Raw genomic sequence first — 20,163 nt, 5'->3', positions numbered from 1 at the left:
AAAAGTTAAGTATGTTCATGTTCTACTTATTCTGCATCATGATGATCTCTTTTTATACGTACTGAATAACCGTGTTGTGTTCACCTTGGAGAACTGAGTTGCGGATAAGTAATAATCGGTGTGTAAAGTAGAAGATACATTTTGTCATTAAAATCAAGTAAAGAGTTTTTTCTCATGGCACCCTTTTGGAAGTATGTAGTTTGTTAGTGGAACCTCTGCTGGTTGAAGGGTTAAGTATATACATGTTCTACTTTTTCTGCATCATGATGATCTCTTTGCCGGTGTGAGGGTTAAGTATGTTCATGTTCTACTTATTCTGCATCATGATGATCTCTTTTTATACGTACTGAATAACCGTGTTGTGTTCACCTTGGAGAACTGAGTTGCAGATATGTAATAATCTACATATAACGTAGCAGATGCATTTTGCCATTAAAATCAGGGAAAGGGTTTGTTAGTGGAACCTTTGCCGGTTGGAGTGTTAAGTATATTCATGTTCTACATATTCTGCATCATGATGATCTCTTTGCCGGGATAGGGTTAAGTATGTTCATGTTCTACTTGTTCTGCATCATGATGATCTCTTTTTATACGTACTGAATAACCGTGTTGTGTTCACCTTGGAGAACTGAGTTGCAGATATGTAATAATCTATGTATAACGTAGCAGATGCATTTTGCCATTAAAATCAGGGAAAGGGTTTGTTAGTGGAACCTTTGCCGGTTGGAGTGTTAAGTATATTCATGTTCTACATATTCTGCATCATGATGATCTCTTTTTATATGTACTAAATAACCGTGTTGTGTTCACCTTGGAGAACTGAGTTGCAGATAAGTAATAATCGGTGTGTAAAATAGCAGATACATTTTGTCATTAAAATCAAGTAAAGAGTTTTTTTGTCATGGCACCCTTTTGGAAGTATGTAGTTTGTTAGTGGAACCTCTGCTGGTTGAAGGGTTAAGTATGTTCATGTTCTACTTATTCTGCATCATGATGATCTCTTTTTATACGTACTGAATAACCGTGTTGTGTTCACCTTGGAGAACTGAGTTGCGGAGAAGTAATAATTGGCGTGTAATGTAGCAGATACATTTTGTCATTAAAATCAAGTAAAGAGTTTTTTCTCATGGCACCCTTTTGGAAGTATGTAGTTTGTTAGTGGAACCTCTGCCGGTTGAAGGGTTAAGTATATACATGTTCTACTTTTTCTGCATCATGATCTTTTCTTTGCCGGGGTGAGGGTTAAGTATGTTCATGTTCTAATTGTTCTGCATCATGATGATCTCTTTTTATACGTACTGAATAACCGTGTTGTGTTCACCTTGGAGAACTGAGTTGCAGATATGTAATAATCTACATATAACGTAGCAGATGCATTTTTCCATTAAAATCAGGGAAAGGGTTTGTTAGTGGAACCTTTGCCGGTTGGAGTGTTAAGTATATTCATGTTCTACATATTCTGCATCATGATGATCTTTTTGCCGGTATAGGGTTAAGTATGTTCATGTTCTACTTGTTCTGCATCATGATGATCTCTTTTTATACGTACTGAATAACCGTGTTGTGTTCACCTTGGAGAACTGAGTTGCAGATATGTAATAATCTACGTATAACGTAGCAGATGCATTTTGCCATTAAAATCAGGGAAAGGGTTTGTTAGTGGAACCTTTGCCGGTTGGAGTGTTAAGTATATTCATGTTCTACATATTCTGCATCATGATGATCTCTTTTTATATGTACTAAATAACCGTGTTGTGTTCACCTTGGAGAACTGAGTTGCAGATAAGTAATAATCGGTGTGTAAAATAGCAGATACATTTTGTCATTAAAATCAAGTAAAGAGTTTTTTCTCATTGCACCCTTTTGGAAGTATGTAGTTGTTAGTGGAACCTCTGCCGGTTGAAGGGTTAAGTATATACATGTTCTACTTTTTCTGCATCATGATGATCTCTTTGCCAGTGTGAGGGTTAAGTATGTTCATGTTCTATTTGTTCTGCATCATGATGATCTCTTTTTATACGTACTGAATAACCGTGTTGTGTTCACCTTGGAGAACTGAGTTGCAGATATGTAATAATCTACATATAACGTAGCAGATGCATTTTGCCATTAAAATCAGGGAAAGGGTTTGTTAGTGGTACCTTTGCCGGTTGGAGTGTTAAGTATATTCATGTTCTACATATTCTGCATCATGATGATCTCTTTGCCGGGATAGGGTTAAGTATGTTCATGTTCTACTTGTTCTGCATCATGATGATCTCTTTTTATACGTACTGAATAACCGTGTTGTGTTCACCTTGGAGAACTGAGTTGCAGATATGTAATAATCTATGTATAACGTAGCAGATGCATTTTGCCATTAAAATCAGGGAAAGGGTTTGTTAGTGGAACCTTTGCCGGTTGGAGTGTTAAGTATATTCATGTTCTACATATTCTGCATCCTGATGATCTCTTTTTATATGTACTAAATAACCGTGTTGTGTTCACCTTGGAGAACTGAGTTGCAGATAAGTAATAATCGGTGTGTATAATAGCAGATACATTTTGTCATTAAAATCAAGTAAAGAGTTTTTTTGTCATGGCACCCTTTTGGAAGTATGTAGTTTGTTAGTGGAACCTCTGCTGGTTGAAGGGTTAAGTATGTTCATGTTCTACTTATTCTGCATCATGATGATCTCTTTTTATACGTATGAATAACCGTGTTGTGTTCACCTTGGAGAACTGAGTTGCGGATAAGTAATAATCGGTGTGTAAAGTAGAAGATACATTTTGTCATTAAAATCAAGTAAAGAGTTTTTTCTCATGGCACCCTTTTGGAAGTATGTAGTTTGTTAGTGGAACCTCTGCCGGTTGAAGGGTTAAGTATATACATGTTCTACTTTTTCTGCATCATGATGATCTCTTTGCCGGTGTGAGGGTTAAGTATGTTCATGTTCTACTTATTCTGCATCATGATGATCTCTTTTTATACGTACTGAATAACCGTGTTGTGTTCACCTTGGAGAACTGAGTTGCAGATATGTAATAATCTACATATAACGTAGCAGATGCATTTTGCCATTAAAATCAGGGAAAGGGTTTGTTAGTGGAACCTTTGCCGGTTGGAGTGTTAAGTATATACATGTTCTACTTTTTCTGCATCATGATGATCTCTTTGCCAGTGTGAGGGTTAAGTATGTTCATGTTCTACTTATTCTGCATCATGATGATCTCTTTTTACACGTACTGAATAACCGTGTTGTGTTCACCTTGGAGAACTGAGGTGCGGAGAAGTAATAATTGGCGTGTAAGGTAGCAGATACATTTTGTCTTTATAATCAAGAAAAGAGTTTTTTCTCATGACACCCTTTTGGAAGTATGTAGTTTGTTAGTGGAACCTAAGCCTGTTGGAGGGTTAAGTATATTCATGTTCTACTTTTTCTGCATCATGATTATCTCTTTTAATACGTACTGAATAACCGTGTTGTGTTCACCTTGGAGAACTGAGTTGCAGATATGTAATAATCTACATATAACGTAGCAGATGCATTTTGCCATTAAAATCAGGGAAAGGGTTTGTTAGTGGAACCTTTGCCGGTTGGAGTGTTAAGTATTCATGTTCTACATATTCTGCATCATGATGATCTTTTTGCCGGTATAGGGTTAAGTATGTTCATGTTCTACTTGTTCTGCATCATGATGATCTCTTTTTATACGTACTGAATAACCGTGTTGTGTTCACCTTGGAGAACTGAGTTGCAGATATGTAATAATCTACGTATAACGTAGCAGATGCATTTTGCCATTAAAATCAGGGAAAGGGTTTGTTAGTGGAACCTTTGCCGGTTGGAGTGTTAAGTATATTCATGTTCTACATATTCTGCATCATGATGATCTCTTTTTATATGTACTAAATAACCGTGTTGTGTTCACCTTGGAGAACTGAGTTGCAGATAAGTAATAATCGGTGTGTAAAATAGCAGATACATTTTGTCATTAAAATCAAGTAAAGAGTTTTTTCTCATTGAACCCTTTTGGAAGTATGTAGTTGTTAGTGGAACCTCTGCCGGTTGAAGGGTTAAGTATATACATGTTCTACTTTTTCTGCATCATGATGATCTCTTTGCCAGTGTGAGGGTTAAGTATGTTCATGTTCTACTTATTCTGCATCATGATGATCTCTTTTTATACGTACTGAATAACCGTGTTGTGTTCACCTTGGAGAACTGAGGTGCGGAGAAGTAATAATTGGCGTGTAAAGTAGCAGATACATTTTGTCTTTATAATCAAGAAAAGAGTTTTTTCTCATGACACCCTTTTGGAAGTATGTAGTTTGTTAGTGGAACCTAAGCCTGTTGGAGGGTTAAGTATATTCATGTTCTACTTTTTCTGCATCATGATTATCTCTTTTAATACGTACTGAATAACCGTGTTGATTTCACCTTGGAGAACTGAGTTGTACATAAGTAATAATCTGTGTATAAAGTAGCAAATGTGTTTTATCTTTTAAATTTTTTGCCATTAATATCAAGAAAAGTTTTTTTTTTTTTTTTTTTTTCTCTCTCTCTCTCTCTCTCTCTCTCATGGCAGCTTTGGGAAACATATGGTTTGTTAGTGAAACCTCTGCCAGTTTGATTATCAAGTATATTGATGTTCTACTTGTTCTGCATAATGTTGATCTCTTTTTATATGTACTGAATAACTGTGTTGTGTTCACCTTGGAGAACTGAGTTGCGGAGAAGTAATAATTGGCGTGTAATGTAGCAGATACATTTTGTCATTAAAATCAAGTAAAGAGTTTTTTCTCATGGCACCCTTTTGGAAGTATGTAGTTTGTTAGTGGAACCTCTGCCGGTTGAAGGGTTAAGTATATACATGTTCTACTTTTTCTGCATCATGATCTTTTCTTTGCCGGGGTGGGGGTAAGTATGTTCATGTTCTAATTGTTCTGCATCGTGATGATCTCTTTTTATACGTACTGAATAACTGTGTTGCGTTCACCTTCGAGAACTGAGTTGCAGATAGGTAATAATCTGTGTATAACGTAGCAGATGCATTTTGCCATTAAAATCAGGGAAAGAGTTTTTTCCTCATGGCAGCTTTAGAAAATACAGGGTTTGTTAGTGGAACCTTTGCCGGTTGGAGGGTTAAGTATATTCATGTTGTACTTATTCTGCATCATGATGATCTCTTTTTATACGTACTGAATAACCGTGTTGTGTTCACCTTGGAGAACTGAGTTGCGGATAAGTAATAATCGGTGTGTAAAGTAGCAGATACATTTTGTCATTAAAATCAAGTAAAGAGTTTTTTCTCATGGCACCCTTTTGGAAGTATGTAGTTTGTTAGTGGAACCTCTGCCGGTTGAAGGGTTAAGTATACACATGTTCTACTTTTTCTGCATCATGATGATCTCTTTGCCGGGATAGGGTTAAGTATGTTCATGTTCTACTTGTTCTGCATCATGATGATCTCTTTTTATACGTACTGAATAACCGTGTTGTGTTCACCTTGGAGAACTGAGTTGCGGATAAGTAATAATCGGTGTGTAAAGTAGCAGATACATTTTGTCATTAAAATCAAGTAAAGAGTTTTTTCTCATGGCACCCTTTTGGAAGTATGTAGTTTGTTAGTGGAACCTCTGCCGGTTGAAGGGTTAAGTATACACATGTTCTACTTTTTCTGCATCATGATGATCTCTTTGCCGGGATAGGGTTAAGTATGTTCATGTTCTACTTGTTCTGCATCATGATGATCTCTTTTTATACGTACTGAATAACCATGTTGTGTTCACCTTGGAGAACTGAGTTGCAGATAAGTAATAATCGGTGTGTAAAGTAGCAGATACATTTTGTCATTAAAATCAAGTAAAGAGTTTTTTCTCATGGCACCCTTTTGGAAGTATGTAGTTGTTAGTGGAACCTCTGCCGGTTGAAGGGTTAAGTATATACATGTTCTACTTTTTCTGCATCATGATGATCTCTTTGCCGGTGTGAAGGTTAAGTATGTTCATGTTCTACTTTATTCTGCATCATGATGATCTCTTTTTATACGTACTGAATAACCGTGTTTTGTTCACCTTGGAGAACTGTGGTGCGGAGAAGTAATAATTGGCGTGTAAAGTAGCAGATACATTTTGTCTTTAAAATCAAGAAAAGAGTTTTTTCTCATGGTACCCTTTTGGAAGTATGTAGTTTGTTAGTGGAACCTAAGCCTGTTGGAGGGTTAAGTATATTCATGTTCTACTTATTCTGCATCATGATGATCTCTTTTTATACGTACTGAATAACCGTGTTGTGTTCACCTTGGAGAACTGAGTTGCAGATAAGTAATAATCGGTGTGTAAAGTAGCAGATACATTTTGTCATTAAAATCAAGTAAAGAGTTTTTTCTCATGGCACCCTTTTGGAAGTATGTAGTTGTTAGTGGAACCTCTGCCGGTTGAAGGGTTAAGTATATACATGTTCTACTTTTTCTGCATCATGATGATCTCTTTGCCGGTGTGAGGGTTAAGTATGTTCATGTTCTACTTTATTCTGCATCATGATGATCTCTTTTTATACGTACTGAATAACCGTGTTTTGTTCACCTTGGAGAACTGTGGTGCGGAGAAGTAATAATTGGCGTGTAAAGTAGCAGATACATTTTGTCTTTAAAATCAAGAAAAGAGTTTTTTCTCATGGTACCCTTTTGGAAGTATGTAGTTTGTTAGTGGAACCTAAGCCTGTTGGAGGGTTAAGTATATTCATGTTCTACTTATTCTGCATCATGATGATCTCTTTTTATACGTACTGAATAACCGTGTTGTGTTCGCCTTGGAGAACTGAGTTGCAGATAAGTAATAATCGGTGTGTAAAGTAGCAGATACATTTTGTCATTAAAATCAAGTAAAGAGTTTTTTCTCATGGCACCCTTTTGGAAGTATGTAGTTGTTAGTGGAACCTCTGCCGGTTGAAGGGTTAAGTATATACATGTTCTACTTTTTCTGCATCATGATGATCTCTTTGCCGGTGTGATGGTTAAGTATGTTCATGTTCTACTTTATTCTGCATCATGATGATCTCTTCTTATACGTACTGAATAACCGTGTTGTGTTCACCTTGGAGAACTGAGTTGCAGATATGTAATAATCTACGTATGACATAGCAGATGCATTTTGCCATTAAAATCAGGGAAAGGGTTTGTTAGTGGAACCTTTGCCGGTTGGAGTGTTAAGTATATTCATGTTCTACATATTCTGCATCATGATGATCTCTTTTTATACGTACTGAATAACCGTGTTGTGTTCACCTTGGAGAACTGAGTTGCAGATAAGTAATAATCGGTGTGTAAAGTAGCAGATACATTTTGTCATTAAAATCAAGTAAAGAGATTTTTCTCATGGCACCCTTTTGGAAGTATGTAGTTGTTAGTGGAACCTCTGCCGGTTGAAGGGTTAAGTATATACATGTTCTACTTTTTCTGCATCATGATGATCTCTTTGCTGGTGTGAGGGTTAAGTATGTTCATGTTCTACTTTATTCTGCATCATGATGATCTCTTTTTATACGTACTGAATAACTGTGTTGTGTTCACCTTGGAGAACTGAGTTGCAGATAGGTAATAATCTGTGTATAACGTAGCAGATGCATTTTGCCATTAAAATCAGGGAAAGAGTTTTTTCCTCATGGCAGCTTTAGAAAATACAGGGTTTGTTAGTGGAACCTTTGCCGGTTGGAGGGTTAAGTATATTCATGTTGTACTTATTCTGCATCATGATGATCTCTTTTTATACGTACTGAATAACCGTGTTGTGTTCACCTTGGAGAACTGAGTTGCGGATAAGTAATAATCGGTGTGTAAAGTAGCAGATACATTTTGTCATTAAAATCAAGTAAAGAGTTTTTTCTCATGGCACCCTTTTGGAAGTATGTAGTTTGTTAGTGGAACCTCTGCCGGTTGAAGGGTTAAGTATACACATGTTCTACTTTTTCTGCATCATGATGATCTCTTTGCCGGGATAGGGTTAAATATGTTCATGTTCTACTTGTTCTGCATCATGATGATCTCTTTTTATACGTACTGAATAACCGTGTTGTGTTCACCTTGGAGAACTGAGTTGCAGATATGTAATAATCTACGTATGACATAGCAGATGCATTTTGCCATTAAAATCAGGGAAAGGGTTTGTTAGTGGAACCTTTGCCGGTTGGAGTGTTAAGTATATTCATGTTCTACATATTCTGCATCATGATGATCTCTTTTTATACGTACTGAATAACCGTGTTGTGTTCACCTTGGAGAACTGAGTTGCAGATATGTAATAATCTACGTATAACATAGCAGATGCATTTTGCCATTAAAATCAGGGAAAGGGTTTGTTAGTGGAACCTTTGCCGGTTGGAGTGTTAAGTATATTCATGTTCTACATATTCTGCATCATGATGATCTCTTTTTATACGTACTGAATAACCGTGTTGTGTTCACCTTGGAGAACTGAGTTGCAGATAAGTAATAATTGGTGTGTAAAGTAGCAGATACATTTTGTCATTAAAATCAAGTAAAGAGTTTTTTCTCATGGCACCCTTTTGGAAGTATGTAGTTGTTAGTGGAACCTCTGCCGGTTGAAGGGTTAAGTATATACATGTTCTACTTTTTCTGCATCATGATGATCTCTTTGCCGGTGTGAGGGTTAAGTATGTTCATGTTCTACTTTATTCTGCATCATGATGATCTCTTTTTATACATACTGAATAACCGTGTTGTGTTCACCTTGGAGAACTGAGTTGCAGATATGTAATAATCTTCGTATAACGTAGCAGATGCATTTTGCCATTAAAATCAGGGAAAGAGTTTTTTCCTCATGGCAGCTTTAGAAAATACAGGGTTTGTTAGTGGAACCTATGCCGGTTGGAGGGTTAAGTATATTCATGTTGTACTTATTCTGCATCATCATGATCTCTTTTTATACGTACTGAATAACCGTGTTGTGTTCACCTTGGAGAACTGAGTTGCAGATAAGTAATAATCGGTGTGTAAAGTAGCAGATACATTTTGTCATTAAAATCAAGTAAAGAGTTTTTTTTCATGGCACCCTTTTGGAAGTATGTAGTTTGTTAGTGGAACCTAAGCCTGTTGGAGGGTTAAGTATATTCATGTTCTACTTTTTCTGCATCATGATTATCTCTTTTAATACATACTGAATAACCGTGTTGTTTTCACCTTGGCGAACTGAGTTGTACATAAGTAATAATCTGTGTATAAAGTAGCAAATGTGTTTTAAATTGTTTGCCATTAAAATCAAGGAAATTTTTGTAATAATCTGTGTATAAAGTAGCAAATGCGTTTTAAATTGTTTGCCATTAAAATCAAGGTTTTTTTTTTTTTTCTCATGGCAGTTTTAAGAAACTTGTGGTTTGTTAGTAAAACCTCTGCCAGTTTGAGGGTCAAGTATATTGATGTTCTACTTGTTCTGCATCATGATGATCTCTTTTTATACGTACTGAATAATTGTGTTGTTTTCACCTTGGAGAACTGAGTTGCAGATAGGAATAATCGGCTTATAATGTAGCAGATGCATTTTGTGTCTAAAATCAAGGAAAGTGTTTTCCTCATTGCAGCTTTGGGAAATACGAGGTTTGTTAGTGGAACCTTTGCTGGTTGGAGGGTTAGGTATGTTCATGTTCAACTTATTCTGCATCATGATGATCTCTTTTTAATCGTACTGAATAACCGTGTTGTTTTCACCTTGGAGAACTGAGTTGCAGATAAGTAATAATTGGCGTATAAAGTAGCAGATACATTTTTTGTCATTAAAATAAAAAAAAAAAGAGTTTTTTCTCATGTCACACTTTTGGAAGTGTATTTTGTTAGTGGAACCTCTGCCGGTTGGAGGGTTAAGTATATTCATGTTCTACTTTCTCTGCATCATGATATTTTCTTTGCCGGTTAGATGGTTAAGTATATTCATGTTCTACTTATTCTGCATCATGATGATCTCTTTTTATATGTGCTGAATAACTGTGTTTTCACCTCTGGGCTGCAGATAAAGTAATATAGCAGATGCATTTTGTGTCTAAAATCAAGAAAAAAGTTTTTTTCCTCATTACAGCTTTGGGAGATATGAGGTTTGTTAGTGTGAACCTCTGCGAGTTGAAGGGTTAAGTGTATTGATGTTCTTGTTCTGCATCATTGTGATCTTTCTATACGTATTGAATGGACATGATGTTTTTACCTTGGAGAACTGAGTTGCAGATGAAAGTTTAGTAACTTTTTGGAATGTGAAATTACCTTCATCTAATAGGTACTTGGGCATTAAATAATGGAAGTGCCATTTTTATAGGACACTTTTCGAAAACGTGAGATTTGCTTTGTGCAATTTGAAGAATTAAATATATATATATATATATGTTCGTCTCCTGCATCGTGATGATCTCTTCTATTCATACTGAATAGCCTTGATGTTTTCACCTTGAGGACTGAATTGCAGGGGTATATAAGAAGTATTCCATGTGTATTAGTTATGTGTCATTTTGCTTTGAATTAATGTTATAATTTTTTATGTGGAGAATGTATATTTTTTATTAATTAATAATAACATTTGCCCTCTGAGTGGCAGGCTTCAAAATGCACCAAATGCTTTTCTGAGTTGTGTATACATATATATATAACTGAGAAAATCAACTGGTGTATTTTTTAGAAAGCATATATATATATATGCATTATGCAGTAGGTCCAAGAAAAGTACATAATCTGAACATAAAGTGGCAGAGGCATTTTGTCATTAAAATCATTTTTTTTTTTTTTTTTTTTTTTTTTTTTTTTTTTTTTTTATGGTAACTTTGGGAAATGTGAGTTTTGTTAGTGGAACCTCTGCCGCCAGTTGTAGGGTTAAGTCGTGACCTTTGAGAGGGAGAAGGCCGTGACACTTTATAAATATGGCGGAGCTTTCCGTCCAATGTTATCGTCGGAAAGTCATCTGTATTTTTTAATTTTCGTTGAAAATATAACTTTATTATGTTGCTTAGTTAATTAAAATAGTTAAGTATACATTATTTTCTTTAGCTTTTTAAGCTTTTTGCAGATATTTGAATTAACTTTGTGTATAAATATAATTGAGAGAATTGAAGAACAAACGAACATTTTACAAATATTTTAATACAAAAATTTTTGAATATTTTAAAATAGTGTATGTTTGTTAGGTTATCTAATTTCAAATATGAATGTTGGAAGGCTTTTTTGTTATAAGATTTAGGTATGTTTCTTGTATGAAAAATTTTTTCACATTTATTAGCTAATTATGTAGTATTTCATTTACATATGTTGGAGATATAGAAGTTGATGGTTATATATTTTTCTCTGAAACATGAATAAATTAATACTTGAGCCTAGGTAAAATATTAATTATTAGCTTAAGAACCCCTTCCAATTTATCATGGCAGTGGCAATTTTCAATCAGCGTTTAAATTTTTGTAACATGTTCGTTTGTTCTTCGATTTTTCTCAGTTTTATTTATGCACAAAGTTAATTAAAATATCTGTAAAAGGCTAAAGAAAATAATGTATATAAAGCCTCCTTTCTTTCAGCTATTTTAATTAACTAAGCAACACGATAAAGTTATATTTTCTACGAAAATTTAAAAATCCAGATGACTTTCCGATGATAACATCGGATGGAAAGCTCCGCCATGTTTATAAAGTGTCATGGCCTTCTCCCTCTCGAAGGGCACGGTTAAGTATACTCATGTTCTGTATCATGATGATCTTTCTATATACGTACTGAATATAGAAAACATCATGTTGTTTCACCTTGGAGAACTGAGTTGCAGATGAATAATCTTTGAGAACATACACAGCGGCAATCTTCGTATGATTATTAATTACAAATTGCTGATTTTTCTTTTATGATTTCTATTTTCGGGTAACTATTTTTTTTATTATTTTTATTTTTATTTTTTTTTTTTAAATTTTAGAAAACATTAAAAAAGATATTAACTATTTCCAAGCCGTAAATTTTTTTTTTAATGAGAAAATGCTAAAAGTAAGATTCTAGCACTTTTGATAAGAATGATTGATAAAACATGATGTTCTGACCTCGAAAAGCTCAGTTGCAGGTGGTGTAAGTTAAGTATCCAGTGTGTGTTACTGATTTCTCTTTCTTGTTGATGTCAGCATTTTGATTTACTATTATAATTTTCACCTTAGAGAACTGATCCATTTCTAGGAATTTCTCATTAAATATATACATACTTATATACAAAGCTTAAAAAATTGTTCCTTGTATTTTTTTTAAAAAGCATATGTACACTGCGAGAAAAAGGGGTGATAGTTCTATATCTCTCGTTCTACTGGGCCGATTGACTAAATTCAACTTGCGTGTTTCATGTCTCGAAAGCACGATTTATGATACGTATTAGATTTATATATAACATTCTAATATAGGCATTTTGGCACAAAATCGGACTTTTTCTGAAATAGCATACCAATTTTTCGATTCTACGATCCAAATTACCGAATTCTGTAGAAATCATACAAATAGTTTTTAAAAAATTAGCTCTCAAAATTTTAGCTCCTCAATGTTAATTGAGTTTGGTATATTTTTATTAAACTTTATTTGATTCTTCCTTTCGCATTTCGAAATTCAAGTTCATTCCAAATAAAATTCGTCCATTTTTTTATGATTTATTTTTTAAATTTTTAGCATCCTCTGAAAGTAGACTTATTTCTAATCATACCTGCAAAAATTTACAGTTTTTTATTCAAAATATCCGAAGATATACCTGAATATATATGATCGCGCGATTTAAAATTTGACATATTTGTTTAAAGCAATAAAACATCAAATGTGGCTTAGACACAGCTAAAGTAATTTGGATATAGAAACACAGTGTCTTTTTTTTTTTTTTTTTTTTTTTTTTTTCTTCCCCACTCCAGTATAATGGAAGGGAAAGGAAAATTGGTTGCCACATATTAAGAGGTTCGCCAAGCGAACTTGCCACAAACTGAAAAAAATTGTGCCAAGATAAATTTTTGAATTTCTTTGTAAATTTTGCACCAAATTTTACAAAATTTAATATCTAGGCATAATTTGAGTCGTAGAATTGAAATATAAAAAAAAATGGTATGTTATTTTGGATAAAGTCAAATTTTGTGTCAAAATACCTATGTTAGGACAGTGCTATATATAAATCTAATATATATCGTAAGTGGCACTTTTGAGACATGAAAAACTCAATTTTGTCAGTTAGCCCAGTAGAACAGGAGATAAACAACTGTGCCCCCCTTTTCTTGCGCAGTGTACATGTTGGAATATGTGTAGGAAACTAAACCAATAATATTTAAACTTCTTAATCTAGGTATAAAATAGCATAGGTATTTGTGTATGAATATGCCTTTTTCATGGTCAGATTTGGAGAATGGGAGATTTGCTGTGTGCAAGTTTTAAATATATATAAGATGTTCTCTTTATCCTGCATCATTATGATTTCTTACTATTCATACTAAATGGCCATGATGTTTTCACCTTGGAGAACTGATTTGCAGGAGAATGTAAGAAGTATTCCATGTGTTTTACTGATTTGCCTTTTTTGATGTCAGGATTTTGAATTACTGTGTTAATTTTTACTTCAGAGGAGTGATGTATTTCTGTAATTTCTTTAATAGGTAATAATTAATAATTTCTGAGTAGCAAGGCTATATATATTCGACAGAGAAGATCATTTGTAGTATCTTTGAGAAAGAATGTTTATGTACATTTTAGAGTATGTCCAAAAAACTAAAAATCATAAAAATGCCTTTTTTGTAGGGCGATTTAGGAAAATGTGAGATTTGCTGGGTGCAGTTTGAAGAGTTGTATATATATATTTATATTCTCCTTATTCGGCATCATGATCTTTCTGTAATTAAGAACACATATATATGCATATCTTGGGGTGTGTCCAAGAAACTGAGTTGATAATATTTAAAGTACATAATCCAGGTATTAAGTAGCTGCATTTTGGTGAAGTAATAGCTTTTTCTCATGGCAGTTGTGGGAAATATGAGATTTGTTCAGTGAAACCTGTGCTCGTTGAAAAGTTAAATGTATTCATGTTCTACTTGTTCTGCATCATGATGATCTCTTTTGTATACATATTGAATGACCATGATGTTTTCACCTTGGAGAACTGAGTTGCAGATGTAAGTTTAGTAACTTCTCAGAACATGAAAAGCAGCTTCGTATAAATATTAATGAAGTATAGGTTATTTTTCATTTGATAAATCCTTTAGTTTTATAAAGAATTATTTTGAAAACATTAAATAGTAAGCTGTTATATTGTATGTGAAATATAAATTTAATTCACTAATTTTTTCTAGAAGATTAATGTTTTAAATGCCTTTATGTATTATAATATTATATTTAAAATTATGTTTTGAATATTAAGTGAGCCTCAGTTCCTTCATAAAGAACTTGGCATCTTGATAAATATTGTGATGTCTAGAGAAGGGGACAAAATGATGTAAATTAAGGTGTAAAAAGTAAATTTTTTGATGTATGAAAACATTTTAAAGAAAATCAGAAATTGCCATCAGTCAGTCGGTCTGAATGATATCATCTAAAAGTAGTGTGATTTATTGATAACTGTTCGATTAGGAAAGTCAAAATCAAGTTTATTTGGTTTTCTTATTTGAAGGCCAAAATACATTTTTCAAATACTAAAAATTATGCTTTTTTTATTTTACGGTAGGCATAAAAAATTGTGTAGTTTGCTGAGATTTTATTGACTTTTGTATAATATGTTTGAAACAGATTTTATATTGTATAGTTTGTTAATGGAGTAATTCTTTTCACATTTTATTAAACATATTTTTATGTTGCAGGAGTATTCAGTTACAGAGCAGCGGAAGAAGGATCAAATTGAGGTTGATCGACAGATAATTGATGTAATCAAAGCTCACCCAGAAAAGAAATTAATGTTCCATTATCTAAGAGCATTATTTTACTTGCAAAATAAGATGTATCCTCATAAAATGAGGTTCTAAATAGATTGAACTGTTTGTGAAATAAAATATGAAAAATGCCCTTTTATTTTTGTAATTGAATACTCACTTATATACCAACTTTTAACAGATTTTATGCAGTTTTTATGAAAGCTTCTAATTGTGCTTAAAGTTTCTTTTTTTTTTTTTTTTTTTTTAAATTTGTGTTTTATTTTTGCACATTTTTGTAAGATTTTAGTGTTAACATGAAGAATAACAATTTGTTTAACTTTGGGATAACTCAACTTCACTACATGATCAAGAATACCTTTTTTTCCCTGGGAGAGGAAAGATATATTAGAGCATTTTGTTACTTCAGAATTCTTATACTGTATGTCACCAGGTTTATCAATTAATCACCATTTTACAGGCTATGTAACTATTTAGCTTAGCAGCATTTGAAGAGATGATTTGTGAATTGTTTAGACATGTTGACATTATTTTAATTAAATTAAAGCCAAATGCCTCTTAAGTTATGAATAATGAATTTTCTGAATATCTTTGAGCTGAAACTTTTTCACCCCCATATTTTTTCCAGAATTTCTGTAAATTCTAACAAAAAGTACTAATCTTACAAATCATCCACATTTAGAATACTAAAAATAACATACCATGTGTATTTGGTATAATAAGATTTGGTAACCTCTACTTTACCTATGTTCTAAAATAAAGGTTATGCAATACCTTATCTAGGACAAGAACATATAACAGGGTTGCCACGCTACCTGGAAAAAATCAGGGAATTTGTAAATTGACCAAAAAATTCAGGGAATTTTAAGTGTTTTAGTCAAAATCTGGAAAAGTCGGGGAATTTCATACGAATCCCGTCAGAAGAGATAACTTTTTTGGGGAATTGTGTATCATGTGAGTGTCATTCGGGCAGCTGGCATAGAGCTTATTTTCGCATCTCCAATTTGATTGTCTTTTAGAAAGGCAAATCAAGTTTCCAGTAACCTCTGGAATCGCATGTGCAGTGCATGAACTAAAGAAAGTACCTGTTGTCGTATAAAACAAAAAGGGTTTAATCCCAGTATACGGTACCATTACTGCATTACTGGGTACCGTATACTGAACATGAAGGTTAGAACCAAAAAATATGTATTGTAAAGAAAGAAACCTCTGCAACAGACGTGGCTCCGTTCCACCATAGAGGGAAACAGTTGTGCATGCGCGATATATCTGTCGGCAAAGCTCGAAAACGGTGTCAAAGTTCGAAGGTCACGTTATCAAGAATTCATAAAATGAATATCGTTTAAAATTTCTTTAAAGGAAAAGAAAATATTTTTTTGTGCAAGTAAATTAATTGATGGATTAATTATTTTGAGGGGGGAACTACGAAAATCCGTTTTTAAAATTATTGCGAAAAAATGTTTGATAAAACGTTTCTTCAAATCCCTTGACGAATTTTCCCTCCACTTTCTAGCCGCGTAATAGCATTTACATGTATGGAACCTTTTCTTTACATAGACGTTCTTTGGTTAGAATAATCTCCATGTATGGTACAGCGGGATTTGGCGACGTGATGATGAGCAGTAAACGAGTCATTTTGTTCTTGGCGAAAATTTTCAAAATCGTGCGAAGGCCGTACCGTATACTAGGATTTTACAGTTTTTTTTTTTTTTTCTCTTTTCTCTTTTCTTTTTAATAAATACCTTGTCATTTTGCAGTAAAATAAAAAAAAATAGTAATCAGTCAGCTAGGCTAACCATGTAATATAACTATATTCACTAAAAATATTGTTGATTATTCTATTTATTCTAATAGCTAATTCAATTTATCTTTATTTTTATGTTATTCATATCATTTAATGTTGCTTCTTCCCTCTAAATTTATTTATCATTAGTAAATAATATTTCCAAATTTCGGGAAATTTTCTCTGGCATAATCCTGAAATTAATTCTAGCAGTATGATATCACGAAATTTAATGCACATATTTTTTCCTTATGTATGCTGTAAAATAAATATAAAATACCTCAATTTAGTAAAAAAATATTAAATAGATTTCTTTCTTTCATTTAGCTGCAGAATGTCTGCAAAAAAAAGCCTTATTTTATTCCAGATTGGGAAGATCCTAATCTCAATCTTCAGTGGAGAAAATAACTCCTGTTATAATTATATTTGTGTTTTCAAGTGTTAAGGTGCCTTTTTAAGAAGACACCTCACACAAATTAAATTTATCTAAAATCTAACCTAAATTTTAGCATTGCGTTGTGATTTATAAGAACCGGATTAGCCTCATGTTGAACTGGTGATGATCATGAGTAATAATTAAATAAAACATACAATTGTTATCCAATGTATATATCTTAAATTTTAGTAAGTTTCTTAAGTGGAAAAGTAAACAAAATTATCAAACAAAGTGTACCAAGAATAAATGTCCTCTGGGATTTATTGAATAATTAAGTGAATTTGCTACACAGTAAAAGTAATACAGTCAAAAGTCGTTAATCCGGAATGATCTATAATCCGGATCTCAAAGCTACAAACTTTCTGCGTCGCTTTGACGCATGCGCGTAAGACCTTTACCGCTGCGAATTTGCGCGTGCGCAAAATACGTTTACGAATGCTCGTTTAATGTATAACGGACGGGATAAGCTAAGCTAAAATTATCTAATTATCTATTTCAGTTAATGTTGCAGATTGCGTTGTTCCTTAATCTTCGAATTGGATCCGGATTATTATTTTTTGCAGACTGTTAGAGCAATTTTATAAAAGTAAGCTTGAACTTTCGATTATGTCAAACAGAATTTCCGATATATATTTACTAATATGTAAAGGATATACAAAGCGAAAGTATCTTTCGGAGTCCATTAAACAAAAAGTGGAATTGCTGCAAAAAATCGATAAAGGCCATATCCTTTGTTTATCTTTAACGCGGCGGCGTGCAATGAATTGGAAGTTGATTTGTCAGCACTATCCTTATCTTAAGGGCAGATGTTTTTATTTTATTTGGCTTATAATTGCTTACTCAATGTAGTATTTCATCTCGATGTACTCCGTCTTTGATATGATTTAAATCAAACGCCTCGTCATTATAATTCGCTTCCGATAGCGAAGAAAGTGACAGAGGTTATTGAAAACGAAAAAATTTCGATTGACAAATTAGTCGGTATACTCGACACAGCAATTATAGGACTTGAACTTTGTAACTGAACAAGAAATTATGTCTGTTTATAGAATTAAAGTGAATGTATTATCACATAAAAAACGAAGCAGCTTAAACAACTTACATTGAAAGAAATGTTTAATAAAGTAAACAAATAAATATTAAGCTTTTTTTTGTAAATTTTGATACCCTTTAGATCATAATTGTTCTTTATTTCGTAAATTACGGTTTCATATTTTTAATTTTATAATTTCTGCATGCCATTTTACCAGATTTAAACTGATGATCTATAATCCGGAATCGCCGAAGTCCCGACGAGTCCGGATTAACGACTTTTGACTGTACCATAATTACTTGACCTCTTAGCACAGCCAACGTACATTACGTGGATAGACTGGAATTTTCTCGAAACATACCTGGAAAAGTCAGGGAATTTCATTTTCCTGTTTGAGTGGCAACCCTGATATAAGTGACCAGTGAACCAAAGTACTTCAGTGGGTTTTCAAGCCTGATGTTATGTTAAAAATTTTACCTATTCAAGGAAAGAGAAAATAGCTATACAGTTAACTTAGCTTTTAAAGAATGAAATTTTTTTATGCAAGTCTTTTGCAAGCTATGATATACTTTATAAATGATATTAAATTTTTGCCATCTTGGAAGACGTGATTACATTCTAATTGGTGAATATTCCTTTTCACGTTATCCAGAAGAACAAAACACATATTCTTTTATGAAACTGTACATTGTTTCTGTATCAAACTTGTATGCATGGCAAGCTTTAAATGTAAAGCGTTCTGCTTTGAGGATAAGGTGAATATTATGAGGATTAAAAATAAATTGTCTACAATAATATTAATAAAAAGAGATGATAGTCCAAGCGGGTTGAATAAGCAGAAATCATATTGAATACTGCATTGTATAAGAAAAAAAATTCAGATTATCAACTTGGTATGTTATAAAGCTTTTGTGTATTCTGAGCTGCTTCCAAGCAACTAAATGATCAACTCAGTCTTACCTTGTGAAATTGGATGAAGGAGAAAAATCCAGAATTAGTAAATTGCAAAGGAATTGCATTCTGCGATGACAAGTGCGTGACCACCAACTCGTACGAGATTATTGGAGCTTGTATGGGAAGTGATGTCTCGTTTCCCAAATAGCCCCTCTATCGCAGCATCGAATTATTTATTTTGAAGTGTGGTGAAAAATTCAATAATGATGGCCTCTAATCACATTCTTCTTCTCCCCTTGCTTAAGACAGAAGTTTTATGAGTGCGGTACAAATTAATTTCCTTCGGGCCACGCATGCTGCTTAGTGTACTTTTAAAATTGTTAATTAAGAAATTTTTTACATTTACATGCATTCAGTTCTTGGTCCAGTGCAGAAACCTTTTTTTTTATCTTAGAACGTAAAAGAGTCAATTGAATGTCACCTCACAAATTGCCAAGATGAAAACGTTCCATCTATCAGTTATTGCAACTATTAACAAGCTATGGTACAAACTTCAAAGAAAGTTATGCTATGAAGAAAATGTGGCACAATTTGGTAGAGAGATGGTCAGAAAGTTGGCTAAACAAGTTGCCACATTCTGTGGTAGCTATAAAGAACAACTGTTATTATATTTCAATAAAATCCATTTTAAACAATTTTTTTATATTAAAGCTTTATGTAGTATTTGTTCCTGTTATTCACAAGTGACTCATGTGGCACTCAACATGTTAAATTACCAAAAAGAGGACAAATGGTCATTAACCAGTGTAAAAAATATGTTTAACACACAATCTGGCAATGCTTTTGTGTATTCATTTTCATTAGCGTTTTCATCATTAAGCTGCAATTTTTTTTAACTCTAAAATGTAGTCCTCAATAGGAATTCCTGAGGTTTCAGCAACATTATCTATAAATTAATTAAAAGGATCATAAATATCATGCAACTATTCATTACACTTAAATTGTCTGTCATTTTTCAAATACAGCCACATATTCAGTACCTCATCTTGCCCATCGTTGTCATTGACCTATTATCAATAGTATTAATCTTGCTGATGAAGCCAGTTCTTTTGAAGTAACTGAAAAATTTATT

At 33.2% G+C, this 20,163-nt stretch overlaps 1 protein-coding gene across 1 annotated transcript in view; it reads left to right on the top strand.

Moving 5' to 3' along the window:
• The window catches only part of RpL6 (ribosomal protein L6), a 46,880-nt gene extending 31,856 nt beyond the window's left edge, over window positions 1-15,024 (top strand). Inside the window, exon 6 of the mRNA XM_035353812.2 lies at window positions 14,817-15,024. Coding sequence (XP_035209703.1) covers window positions 14,817-14,978 — 162 coding nt within the window. The 3' untranslated portion in view covers window positions 14,979-15,024. The remainder of the gene's footprint in view (window positions 1-14,816) is intronic.
• The last annotated feature ends 5,139 nt before the right edge of the window (window positions 15,025-20,163 follow it).

This window comes from Stegodyphus dumicola, chromosome 6 (genome assembly GCF_044657685.1).
Source record: "Stegodyphus dumicola isolate Sdum_Otavi_A_Nest chromosome 6, ASM4465768v1".
NCBI classification, from domain to species: domain Eukaryota; kingdom Metazoa; phylum Arthropoda; class Arachnida; order Araneae; family Eresidae; genus Stegodyphus; species Stegodyphus dumicola.
Note: the sequence above shows the minus strand (reverse complement) of the source record. Positions and strands in the feature narration are given on the sequence as shown.